This window comes from Raphanus sativus, unplaced genomic scaffold, assembly GCF_000801105.2.
Source record: "Raphanus sativus cultivar WK10039 unplaced genomic scaffold, ASM80110v3 Scaffold3762, whole genome shotgun sequence".
NCBI classification, from domain to species: domain Eukaryota; kingdom Viridiplantae; phylum Streptophyta; class Magnoliopsida; order Brassicales; family Brassicaceae; genus Raphanus; species Raphanus sativus.
The window spans coordinates 1-9861 of NW_026619066.1; the positions used below are offsets into that span (position 1 = coordinate 1).

At 38.7% G+C, this 9861-nt stretch overlaps 3 protein-coding genes, 1 non-coding gene and 1 pseudogene across 4 annotated transcripts; 3 read left to right on the forward strand and 2 right to left on the reverse strand.

The window, feature by feature from the left end:
- Positions 1-159: 159 nt before the first annotated feature.
- Positions 160-1776, reverse strand: LOC108834734 (ATP synthase subunit d, mitochondrial). The gene is made up of 5 exons (XM_018608061.2): positions 1496-1776; positions 1126-1207; positions 762-826; positions 586-672; positions 160-453 (listed from the first exon to the last, which is right to left on the reverse strand). The coding sequence occupies exons 1-5, from the start codon at positions 1664-1666 to the stop codon at positions 352-354; spliced, it is 507 nt and encodes a 168-aa protein (XP_018463563.2). The 5' UTR covers positions 1667-1776; the 3' UTR covers positions 160-351.
- Positions 1777-2237: 461 nt separating this feature from the next.
- TRNAP-AGG (transfer RNA proline (anticodon AGG)) lies at positions 2238-2309 on the forward strand. Its single transcript has one exon. It is a non-coding gene; the product is annotated as a tRNA-Pro (tRNA).
- A 68-nt stretch (positions 2310-2377) lies between these two features.
- Positions 2378-4354, forward strand: LOC130506887 (transcription factor GTE6-like). The gene is made up of 7 exons (XM_057001580.1): positions 2378-2576; positions 2777-3037; positions 3144-3368; positions 3448-3546; positions 3621-3679; positions 3772-3922; positions 4026-4354. Exons 1-7 carry the CDS (start codon positions 2460-2462, stop codon positions 4206-4208), a joined length of 1095 nt encoding a protein of 364 aa, XP_056857560.1. The 5' UTR covers positions 2378-2459; the 3' UTR covers positions 4209-4354.
- A 127-nt stretch (positions 4355-4481) lies between these two features.
- On the forward strand, positions 4482-9477 carry LOC108834218 (transcription initiation factor IIF subunit beta-like; annotated as a pseudogene).
- On the reverse strand, positions 5477-6847 carry LOC108834216 (transcription termination factor MTERF6, chloroplastic/mitochondrial). Its single transcript, XM_018607562.2, has 2 exons — positions 6790-6847; positions 5477-6672 (listed from the first exon to the last, which is right to left on the reverse strand). Exon 2 carries the CDS (start codon positions 6662-6664, stop codon positions 5654-5656), a length of 1011 nt encoding a protein of 336 aa, XP_018463064.1. The 5' UTR covers positions 6665-6672; positions 6790-6847; the 3' UTR covers positions 5477-5653.
- Positions 9478-9861: the final 384 nt, after the last annotated feature.

The following is a 9861-nucleotide window of genomic DNA, read 5'->3' on the forward strand; positions in this document are numbered from 1 at the left end:
TCGTCATCCACAATTCATCGTCAACAACTCGTCATCCACAATTAGTTGTCCATATCCACAATTTTTGATTTCCCACAAAGGCAAATTTGTAAAAGCACGCATGATTCCCACCAAAAAATATCTCACATGTGAAAAGTGTCACTTAGTGTAAAAGAAAAATAGAAAATGTAATCAACTCATCTATGAAATGGATAAACTATAGCCAGTTGATCATCATTGTCTTATTGGATCTCCAATGAAGATCTCAACAGTGGAGTGTACTTATTCAAGAAAAAAAAATCACAGTACAAGAAAAAAGAGAGATAGTTTAGTTTCTTTTCAAGGCCGGAGATGCAAGAAACGTGATGATCATCAGTATCCCCAGTAGTCGTTACGGATTTCGTCATCAAACTTCTTTTTGAGTTCTGGGTGCTTCTCAAAGTACTCATCTGCAGTCATCGTGCTGAGCTTTTTCTGATTACCCCAACACACACACACACACACACGTAAACACGATGATCATAGATCAGAACCTTGAGTTAAACAAAAAAATACATAGGATTGAACAGTGTAATAAGATAATTATGTTATTTGGAGGGCACTTACGCTTATCTCTTGGACATCAATAATTTCTTTCTCCAGCCGTTCAGACTCCTTGAGCGACTTCTGTTCTGCTTCTTTCAGTTCCACCAACTACATACAGAAAGAAACATTGGCACAAAGGAAACGACTAAGGAAGATGAAAACACCCTTGTCATTGTAAAAGAATGAAGATTGCTCACCAAAGCATCAAATTTTGGCTTGTATTCAGGGGTAACATTGTCCACGTACTTGGGAATCTCAACGCCTGCACCGAACCAGAAAGAGCAAACAAAAGTTCGTTTCCAACAATTAGAAAAGAAAAAAACAACATGTATGGAACTGGAAACTTCAGGTTCATCCCCCGATAAGGAGCAAATGTCTTTCAAGACCTTTTAGCCAAGTTGAAGAAGCAAAATAAACGCACAAACTATAGTTGAAACGAACCGGTAAGTGTATCTGTATCATATCATGTACTTACAGATGATGCGACGTGACAACTAGAGGTTGCACTAAATTTAAAGAAAACAGGTGGTTTAAGAATAGGATTTAGGACAAGGAACTTACTGTCATAAGCTTCCTTGTACATGTCAACAATGCCAGATCCAATACCCTTTCTGTAGAAATCCCAATCAATAGGTTCAGGCTCCTGCAACAAAAAAAAAGAAGAAAAACATAAAACAAGCTTGAATGATTCATTTGGAACTGGCAATTTAGTGAAACAATGGTATGATTAGGATAACATGTTGCAAGCCAATGACCATGAACAATGTTAGATCTGATCAACTATAGGAACATCATTTTCATCAGAATATACGAAACATGAGAGAATCAATTGATCCAGATTACCAAATCTGGAATCCGAAATGATGAAGATCTAACGATTCTAATCCTAAATCGCAGGCGGCTGAATCAGATCAAGAGAGAGAGAGAGAACCTGGCTGAACTTGGTTTGGAGCTGAGTGTTGACCTCGTCGAAAGCGCGACGGAGGTTGGAGAACTCTCTGCGAGCCTCGTCGGTGACAAGGACCTTAGCCATTCCTTCCCAGTCTATAGTCCTCGACGCTTTGAATGCCACATCCGCTACTTTCTTTCCTGCTCCGCTCATTTTTTTCGATTTCCACCCAAAACACACAACACAGATTGGATTGAGAAGAGGAAGAAGAAGACGAAGTAAAAAAAAAAAAAGAAGATCTAAAACGTCGTCGTTTGACCCGACCAATAAAGAAAGTGGAAGAGCCCTAGAATCTTAAAAAAGCCTTACAGGCCCTTTCATTTCTCTCTTAACTCTAATTTAGTCCATTTATTATTTAATCTTACAAAAAACAACCCAGTTAAGTGTCAATAGTAATACTGGTTCTGAGTTTTACATTACTTTGAATCTCTTGGAACAAATCACAAATCTAAATTTGTCATTGGTATTTAGTAAGTTGTTTTTGCTCTTGAGGTAAACTCCCACTTTCTTATGGTGTAATAATCAACTATTTGGTCATAGGCAAACTAATTAAATTAGTGTATTTGAATGTGTTTCTCCATTATCCTATGGATGTCTGAGAAAATTTCTTTTGATGTCTTCAAAAAAAAAATTGAATCGAATTTGATGTATGCTTGGGTGGTATTTCACAACATTTAAGAATGGTTGTTTTTTACTTAGTTATACGTAGAATCTTACCAACAAAGGGCATTTGGTCTAGTGGTATGATTCTCGCTTAGGGTGCGAGAGGTCCCGAGTTCAATTCTCGGAATGCCCCCTCTTTGTTTTTTTTTTCCTTTTTTTCTTCGACATAAACTCATAAAGTATGTTTTCCTTTTTTGTTTTTCCGACTTAACTCCGAGTTCTTCTTAATTTGGGGATTTTCTTTTTTTTTGTTGTTCTTTTCGGTTCAGAAAACCTGTGAATAATGGCGGAATCAGTGCCGGTATCAGATCATATACCCGCCGGAGAATCCAAAACTGTCCCCGTCGAGGTCGAAAACATCAAGAAGCGAGTCGAAGAGGTTGTTCAATGGGTTGATTCGGTAAACTAAAGCCTTTGATTCCTTGTTGTCTTTCTTCATACCCAAATTCAAGATTTTTTTTCGTGTTATCCTCGCTCTGAACTGGTCTAAGAATAATCTTTATTTTAATAATATATAGAGATTATCTGTGAACTTCTTTGGAGTTTTTAACTTATCTTTGATTCAATGGATGTCTTTTAATTGTGAGTTTCTACTTGCAGCTGGAGCATAAACTGGCACAAGTAGAGGAGTTTTACTCGACCATCGCCGTCTCAAACTCTTCCCCCTCCTCTAGACACGTTGTTGGGATCAGGAAGGTCCAACAAGAGGCTGCCCGTAGAGAAGCCGTCGCTGCAAAGAGAATGCATGACCTCATGCGTCAGTTCGGTACTATCTTCCGTCAGATAACCCAGCACAAGTGCGCTTGGCCTTTTATGCATCCTGTCGATGTAGAAAGTCTTGGTCTTGATGACTACTATGAGGTAATAAACCCTCTTCCTCCTTCTCACCTCTCCAACATATTATTAAACATACAAACTACTCTGTTTTTCTCTACTCTGTTTTTTTTTAATCTGATGTGTGTTGTAGGTTATTGACGAGCCAATGGACTTCAGCACGATAAAGAATCAAATGGAGGCTAAAGATGGTACCGGGTACAAACATGTTATGCAGATATACGCTGATATGCGTCTAGTGTTTGAGAACGCTATGAAGTATAATGAAGAAGGTAGTGATGTTTACTCTATGGCCAAGACATTACTGGCAAAGTTTGAGGAGAAATGGACACACTTCCTTCCTAAAGTTCAAGAAGAGGTAATGGGGGTTGATTGATTGATTGATTAACATGTTTATTTTCTTGATGGAGCTTTAGCATCAATGATCTTGATTACAGGAGAAAATAAGGGAGGAAGAGGAGAAGCAAGCAGCAATGGAGGCGCTGCTAGCAAAAGAAGCATCTCATACCAAAACAACCAGAGATTTGAGCAATGAGGTTCTTTTTTTTTTCTTCTCTTTTTACTATAAACCTTTAAATGTTTGAGCTGATTTGATCTATGGCTTGTCTAGATTTGCAATGTTAATGACGAGCTGGAGAAGCTAAGGCAGGTAGTTGTGGGAAGATGCAGGTTTGGCTTGATCACTCTTAATGAATTCTTAACACCTTTTGGGTTCCCTCTGTTCAATATATGCTCAGACTGATGAGTGTGTTTTTTATCAGGAAAATTACAAGTGAGGAGAAACGTAATATTGGGTTAGCATTCTTGAAACTGTCTCCGGATGAGCTACAGAAAGTGTTGGGTATAGTTGCTCAGGCTGATCCTAGATTCCAAACTAAAGCAGAAGTAGTGACGATTGAGATGGACGTACTGGTAAGTAAAGATCTCTTTTACTTCAGCCACTTGTCTTGTAAGGTCGAAAGACCCTTTACTTTTTTCTTTTTTTTTTAATAAAGCTAAGTTATCTTGTATGCAGGACGAACCAACACTGTGGAGGCTAAAGTTTCTTGTGAAGGATGCGTTGGAGAAGAAGAAGAAGAAAGGAGAGACAATAAAGACAGGAGAATGTAGAGGGACAAAACAAAACAATGAGGTTTCTAAGAAGCGAAATGCGGTGAACAAGTTAGCAGAGAGAAGAACGAAGCGGCCATGCTTGTGATCCACAAACAAGAACTTCTTCTCTTTGTATGGATGTTCTGCAATCGTTGTGTATATATATCGTCAGAAACAAAACTAGCTTCTACTGTTTGAATTTTACTAATCAAAATTTTTAAAAAGGATTTAGCTTTTGTGATTTCATTGATACTTATTCCTCTCCTTTGTGAGTGAGGGTATTAGATAAAATAAATATAACGAGAGAAATTAGTAATTAAATAAGGCTCTCAGGGTTAATATAAATGCGCTTTAAACTCCTCTGTTTCCATAGTAACCACTCTGTACGAAGATGGGAGAATGTGCGGCTAAGGAGAATGAGAATCCATGCGGTTTGGAAACGGATTCAGCAGAGAGATCAATGTGGCTGATGAAATGCCCTTCTCTGGCCGCCGCTGCTTCTCTAAAGTCTCTTCCTTTAGCAGACGATCCGCACCTTCCTGTTGCCAAAGTCATCCTCTCCATAGACCCTCTCGCTTCTGTAGACGATGAAACCAAAGTCACCATCTTTTCTCCCTTCCCTATAGTCTTTTTACATATTCTATCTGCATGCGTGTGTCTTTGGATATGTTGTGTGTGGTTTCTTACATTGATCAGAGTTTGTGTTTGGTGTGTAATGATGAAACAAACATTGGGAGTTGTTTTTGTCTCAGCAGGTTGGAATGGAACTAACGCTAGCTGAGTTTGGAAACATTCCAAAACGTTATGCTTTGGATATGGTCTAAAGATTCCATCCCCATCTTTGTCTTCTGTGAGCCTTCGTCACATGGTAAGGAGACTTAGAATACTCTCTCTCTCTCTCATGTCCCTCTTCGTTGGATAGATTTGACTTCGTTCAATAATGCCCATTTCTCATATAGTTGTTTCTGATCATTGTGTGAATGTTTAGAGCAATGTTATGTTTATCTGCAAACCCAACAAATGAAACTTTACTTTGATAAACTGTGTTGATTCTCTTCTCTTCAATGATATTCTTATAGGAAAACTGCCAGGAGAAGGGAAGAAGATTAAAGGAAATTATGAGCTGAAAGGTTGAGTACAAGAAAGTCCCCCAGGAGTAGCAGGAACTCTTTCACAATGTCTCTTTCAGGTTTTTTAGAGTAATAAATTTGATTTCTATTCTAAAGGCTAGCTAGTTTGTTACGTCAACTGTCACTGCTGACCTTGACTGTAATAAGAAAGAAAGGTTCGGTTCTTTCACAACTACAACAACACCATCAATGGATATGCACTTGATCAAGCCAGTGTGGTTTTTGGTTGTTCTATCTTACTCCATGATAGAAAAAATGCAAATATAATATGGAATCAATGATACATTACTTAACATGATTGGTGAAGCAAAGCTCAGGTAAGAAATTGATGCAACGAGCTGAAAATATAGCTTACAAAGAGAAAGAGAGACTAATGAAGAAGCAAAACTAGAGAGAAGAGATCACTTTTTTTTAACCTCTTTTAAACGCCAAACTTTTCATGGAACTTCTTTGTGTTACAGTCCAACATATCTCTAAGGCTGCAGCAGTCAACGTTACTCTTCTTAACAAGCACCTTATACCTCGCTTCCACCTTCTTCTTAAACCCATGTTGAAAAAACTGAGGATAACCAACCACCTCATCCAACCCTCTCCCCATCACATCCACCAGGAACCTGATCCTAGGCCTCAGCGAGTTCCCAACACTCTTGATCAAAACAGGTGGATAACCAGCAACCATACTCGCAATCTGCGCATCGCCAAACCCACACTCCTTCAAATACTCGTAGTTCGGTCTGAGTATCTTCCCAACGTCTCTGCACACGACCTGCGGGAAGTTCACAAACACAGACACAACCCCATCGTCGCTCAACCCCACACACGACTTCAAGAACTCGGTTGTCGGACGCAGCCGTTTCTCGACGCTGTACCCCATGAGGAAAGGATGCTTCACAAGAACCTGACCGATCACACCATTATCTTTATCAAGCCCGAGGCTAGCGAGGAAGCTCACAATAACAGCCAGCTTGGTCTCGATCCCGTAGCTGATAAGCCTCGGGTTGAAAAGGAGTATCTTCCCGAGGTGTGACTCGGGGACTCCCAAAGCTTGGAAGAAAGCGAGGAGAGGGCAGAGCTTCTCCTCGAGGCTGTGAGCGAGAATGGGCGGGAACTTGGTGATGGCGGAAGTGACTTCTCGCGGGTTTCTTCCGAGGGAGGAGAGGCACTCGAACATGGGGACGAGACGTTCGTGGAGAGGTAAAGTTAGGATCTTTGGGCAGCGGGAGACGATGTAAGGGAGCTTACGGTCTTGTATCCCGACGGTGGTGCTCAGGTAGTCCCAGTTCTGCGATGCGACGTCGGTTTGGGCGTTGTCTAGCTGTTTACACTTTGTTAGCATCTTGTCGATGCTCTGTTCGTCGAAGCCTTTCTCTTTTAGGAAGCGCTTGATGCTCATGCTGCTGCTAATGCTGCTGGTACTTGTCACCACCTCCATCAAACACGCTAATACAGTAACAACAAACAAACAAAAATATGACTTTTTTACTCAGAGAGAGTAATTGAGAAGATGATGGTTTCGAGTGTGGACAAGGATAGAGTAGAGAGGAGGAGTGAGAGTACCTTTCGCCGAGGGCCTTTGCAATTGAATTTGAGGTTTTTGACAGTGGGAAGAAGAAGAAGAAGAGCTTATCCCCAGAGATAGAGTTTCGGTTTGGTTTTAAGAAGTAAACCGGTCGGTATAATTTAGAACGATCTTCGATCTAGATTACATTTGGTTTAATTAAAAGTGAGATTTGTCTTTGATTGAATAAACAGAGTTTGGTATGGGTTTATATTAGGCTTGGAGAATGTGACCATTTTTACGTTAGGTCTGGTCAATTTCGGTCTGGTTCGTTTTATTTTCAAATTTTTGGCGGTTACGTCGGTTCGTATAAATATCATGGAGCGCCAATTATCAGATGAAATTAATTTGGTTTATTCAAATTGGTTTGGTTCGTTTTCGTTTCAACTTTTGGCGGTTACACCGGTTAGTATAATATCCTAGAGCGCCAACTATCAAGATGAAATTAATTTGGTTTATTCAAATAGCAAGCTTTGAATAAACCGAGTTTGGTATGGGTTTACGTTTGGCTCGGGATTATTTTGGTCTATTTCGGTTTTGGTTCGATAAATTATCCCCTTCAAAATTTTGTATTGCCTCAAAGATAAAATGAATTGTGAAACTATAGGGGACTTCCTCTGTTTTGGATTTACTATGTTCCCATCGTCGTCTCTTGTCCTCCTCCTCTCAGTGCCGTCTTAAATTTTTTTCTTGCCTTAGGCAAAATATAAAATAAAGACCATTTTATAAAAAAATTCAACTTTTATTTATTGTACTTCTGTAAATTAAAACAAAAAAATTGTGGTATTCAAATTTTTTTTTTGAAAAATGAGTTTCTGTGTGTAAATTAGGTTTTGTTAATGAAAAAATGAGAAAAGTGAAAGGTAATTTTTTATTGTTTTTATTGTATTTCAGTTAGGTTTAGTTAATCATAGACCTATTAATTATAATTTTACCAACTAATTGATAATTTAACAAATAAAATAGACCTTTTTAATAAGTAAAATTAACACTAAAAAAATTTAGACCCATGGACCCATGGCAATTGCCCATGTTGCCATGGGTTAGAGCCGGGCCTGCCTCCTCTCTGTTTCTGCATGAAAATGGAAGAAATTGAGGCAAATAATAATAATGGGAGTCAAGATTTGGAAACTGAGTTTGCAGAGAGATCAATGTGGCTAATGAAATGCCCTTCCCTCCAACCTCTTCCTTTTGCAGACGATACTGTTGCCAAAGTCATCCTCTCCATTGATCCTCTCGCTACCGTGAAAGAAGAAGAATCCAAAGTCATTCTTCTTTTCCTTCCTTTCCTCTTTTGCATTTTGTTTTCTTGCGTGATTTCTCTGTTTAGGGCCTTTTTTTGTTATACCATCTGAGAAATTTTGCTATACATTCTCTAAAACGTTCATGCATATTGGGGACGATGGGATCTATGAGTTCGGACACAGCGAGTGGCTTTCCACTCTCTGTTTATAGTTTGAGAATTGGGTAACGATAAGAGATCCTTCTCTGTTAGGTTTCTTGTTCCTCACTTAATGAACTGCGAGGTTTCTTTTGGTGTAATAAGAACATGTGATTCTTTTGCCTTTTTGTCCAAGCAAGGTCGTAATGGAACTAGCTCGAGCTGAATCTGGAAACGTTCCAAAATGTTTTGGCTTGGATATGTCTAAAGATTTCATCCATGTCTGTTTTCTCTGAGTCTTCTTCACAAGGTAATGATAAATTTCTCCGGATCTCCTCTTTTTCATTCTGTACCCCATGCATGCTTGTGCTATGTTGGTTCTTCTATGGCATGTGAATCTTTTGGGGGATAACACTGATTAGAGATTTCACTTCGTTAGATAATATGGCATTCTCATATCTTTGTTTCTTGTATCACAATTGTTTTTGTGAAGGTTTTTTTACCAATGGTGTGATAATAACTAGCTATGTTGATTCTCTTCAACAATAATGTTCTTTGAGGTGTAGGGACAATGTCAGTAGAAGGGAAGATTAAAGACAAATTTCACATGAATCATCGTACTGAAAACATGGAGAGCTATGGAAAGCTTTGCCGTGAAAGGGCAAGCAAGTATATGTGCAAAAATAAACAGATTCAGGTTCTGGTTAAATAAACAAAACATGTTTGCATATTTTGCATGATCATGTTTATGGGTTCTTGAGCAGGTCATTGATAATGCCTCTGGAATGCATATGTGGCCAACACCGGGAACTATAACCCCCACAGGCTTTCTTGTATCTATATATTTACCACTCCAAACACATTACTAACTTTTGATTTTCTATACCTGTGAGAAAACAACTCTATTGCTTTTTGTATCAGGAAACGAAGAAGAAGAAGGTGACAAACAAGGCATGGGAAATGAAGAGAACAAGAAGGGGCCGGAGAGAGATGGAGGAAATCATGTTTAATCAATTTGAAGGACACTCGAACTGGACTCTCAGGCAACTCATTCAGGAAACTGACCAACCAGAGGTAAAGCAAAAGGAAATTTACAGACCTGTTATATAGTTGCTTGATTGAGAGATTTCAAAAGAGGAAAATTTGGGAAGATGAATACACAAATGAGATATTTTTTGCTAATGTGATTGTGCAGCAATTCTTGAAAGACTTGCTTAGAGATCTTTGTATTTACAACAACAAAGGAAGCAACCAAGGAACTTATGAGCTGAAGCCTGAGTTCAAGAAAACCGCCATACACGAATAGGAACTCTTTTATCTCCCTCTCTTTGGCTTTTTTAAGCTTATATTCAATTCTACCTCTACAGATTAGTATGATATTATTCATTTTGGATCCGAGTAGTAAAGTCTACATAGATTTGTTTTTGAGATTCTTCCAAAAAAATCTCATGCTAATCAGAATTGTACATTTTTTTATTTGTCTAAAAGGTTCCGATGTGTGATTTTAATTAATACCTAAACCTTCTCTCAGTGTCTTTTAGCCAAAAGGGTTTATTTCAGGTTGTAGATAATCAACTTGATAAGTTTGATATCCAGTAAAGACGAACAAATTATTTATTAGGCCCTGTTCGTTTGTACATCTCAAAGATGCATCCAAATGGTCCATCTGGATGCCTTATCCAAATGCTTC

What these genes read in the sequence shown, in the direction of transcription:
- LOC108834734 (XM_018608061.2), bottom strand. Translation starts at nt 1,666, where the DNA reads ATGAGCGGAGCAGGAAAGAAAGTAGCGGATGTGGCATTCAAAGCGTCG. An exon ending in TCCAAACCAAGTTCAGCCAG is followed by an intron (nt 1,208 to 1,495) that starts GTTCTCTCTCTC and finishes TTTTTGTTGCAG; the next exon opens with GAGCCTGAACCTATTGATTG. An exon ending in GTACAAGGAAGCTTATGACA is followed by an intron (nt 827 to 1,125) that starts GTAAGTTCCTTG and finishes GGTTCGGTGCAG; the next exon opens with GCGTTGAGATTCCCAAGTAC.
- LOC130506887 (XM_057001580.1), top strand. Translation starts at nt 2,460, where the DNA reads ATGGCGGAATCAGTGCCGGTATCAGATCATATACCCGCCGGAGAATCC. An exon ending in GTAGTTGTGGGAAGATGCAG is followed by an intron (nt 3,680 to 3,771) that starts GTTTGGCTTGAT and finishes GTTTTTTATCAG; the next exon opens with GAAAATTACAAGTGAGGAGA. An exon ending in CGATTGAGATGGACGTACTG is followed by an intron (nt 3,923 to 4,025) that starts GTAAGTAAAGAT and finishes TCTTGTATGCAG; the next exon opens with GACGAACCAACACTGTGGAG.
- LOC108834216 (XM_018607562.2), bottom strand. Translation starts at nt 6,664, where the DNA reads ATGGAGGTGGTGACAAGTACCAGCAGCATTAGCAGCAGCATGAGCATC.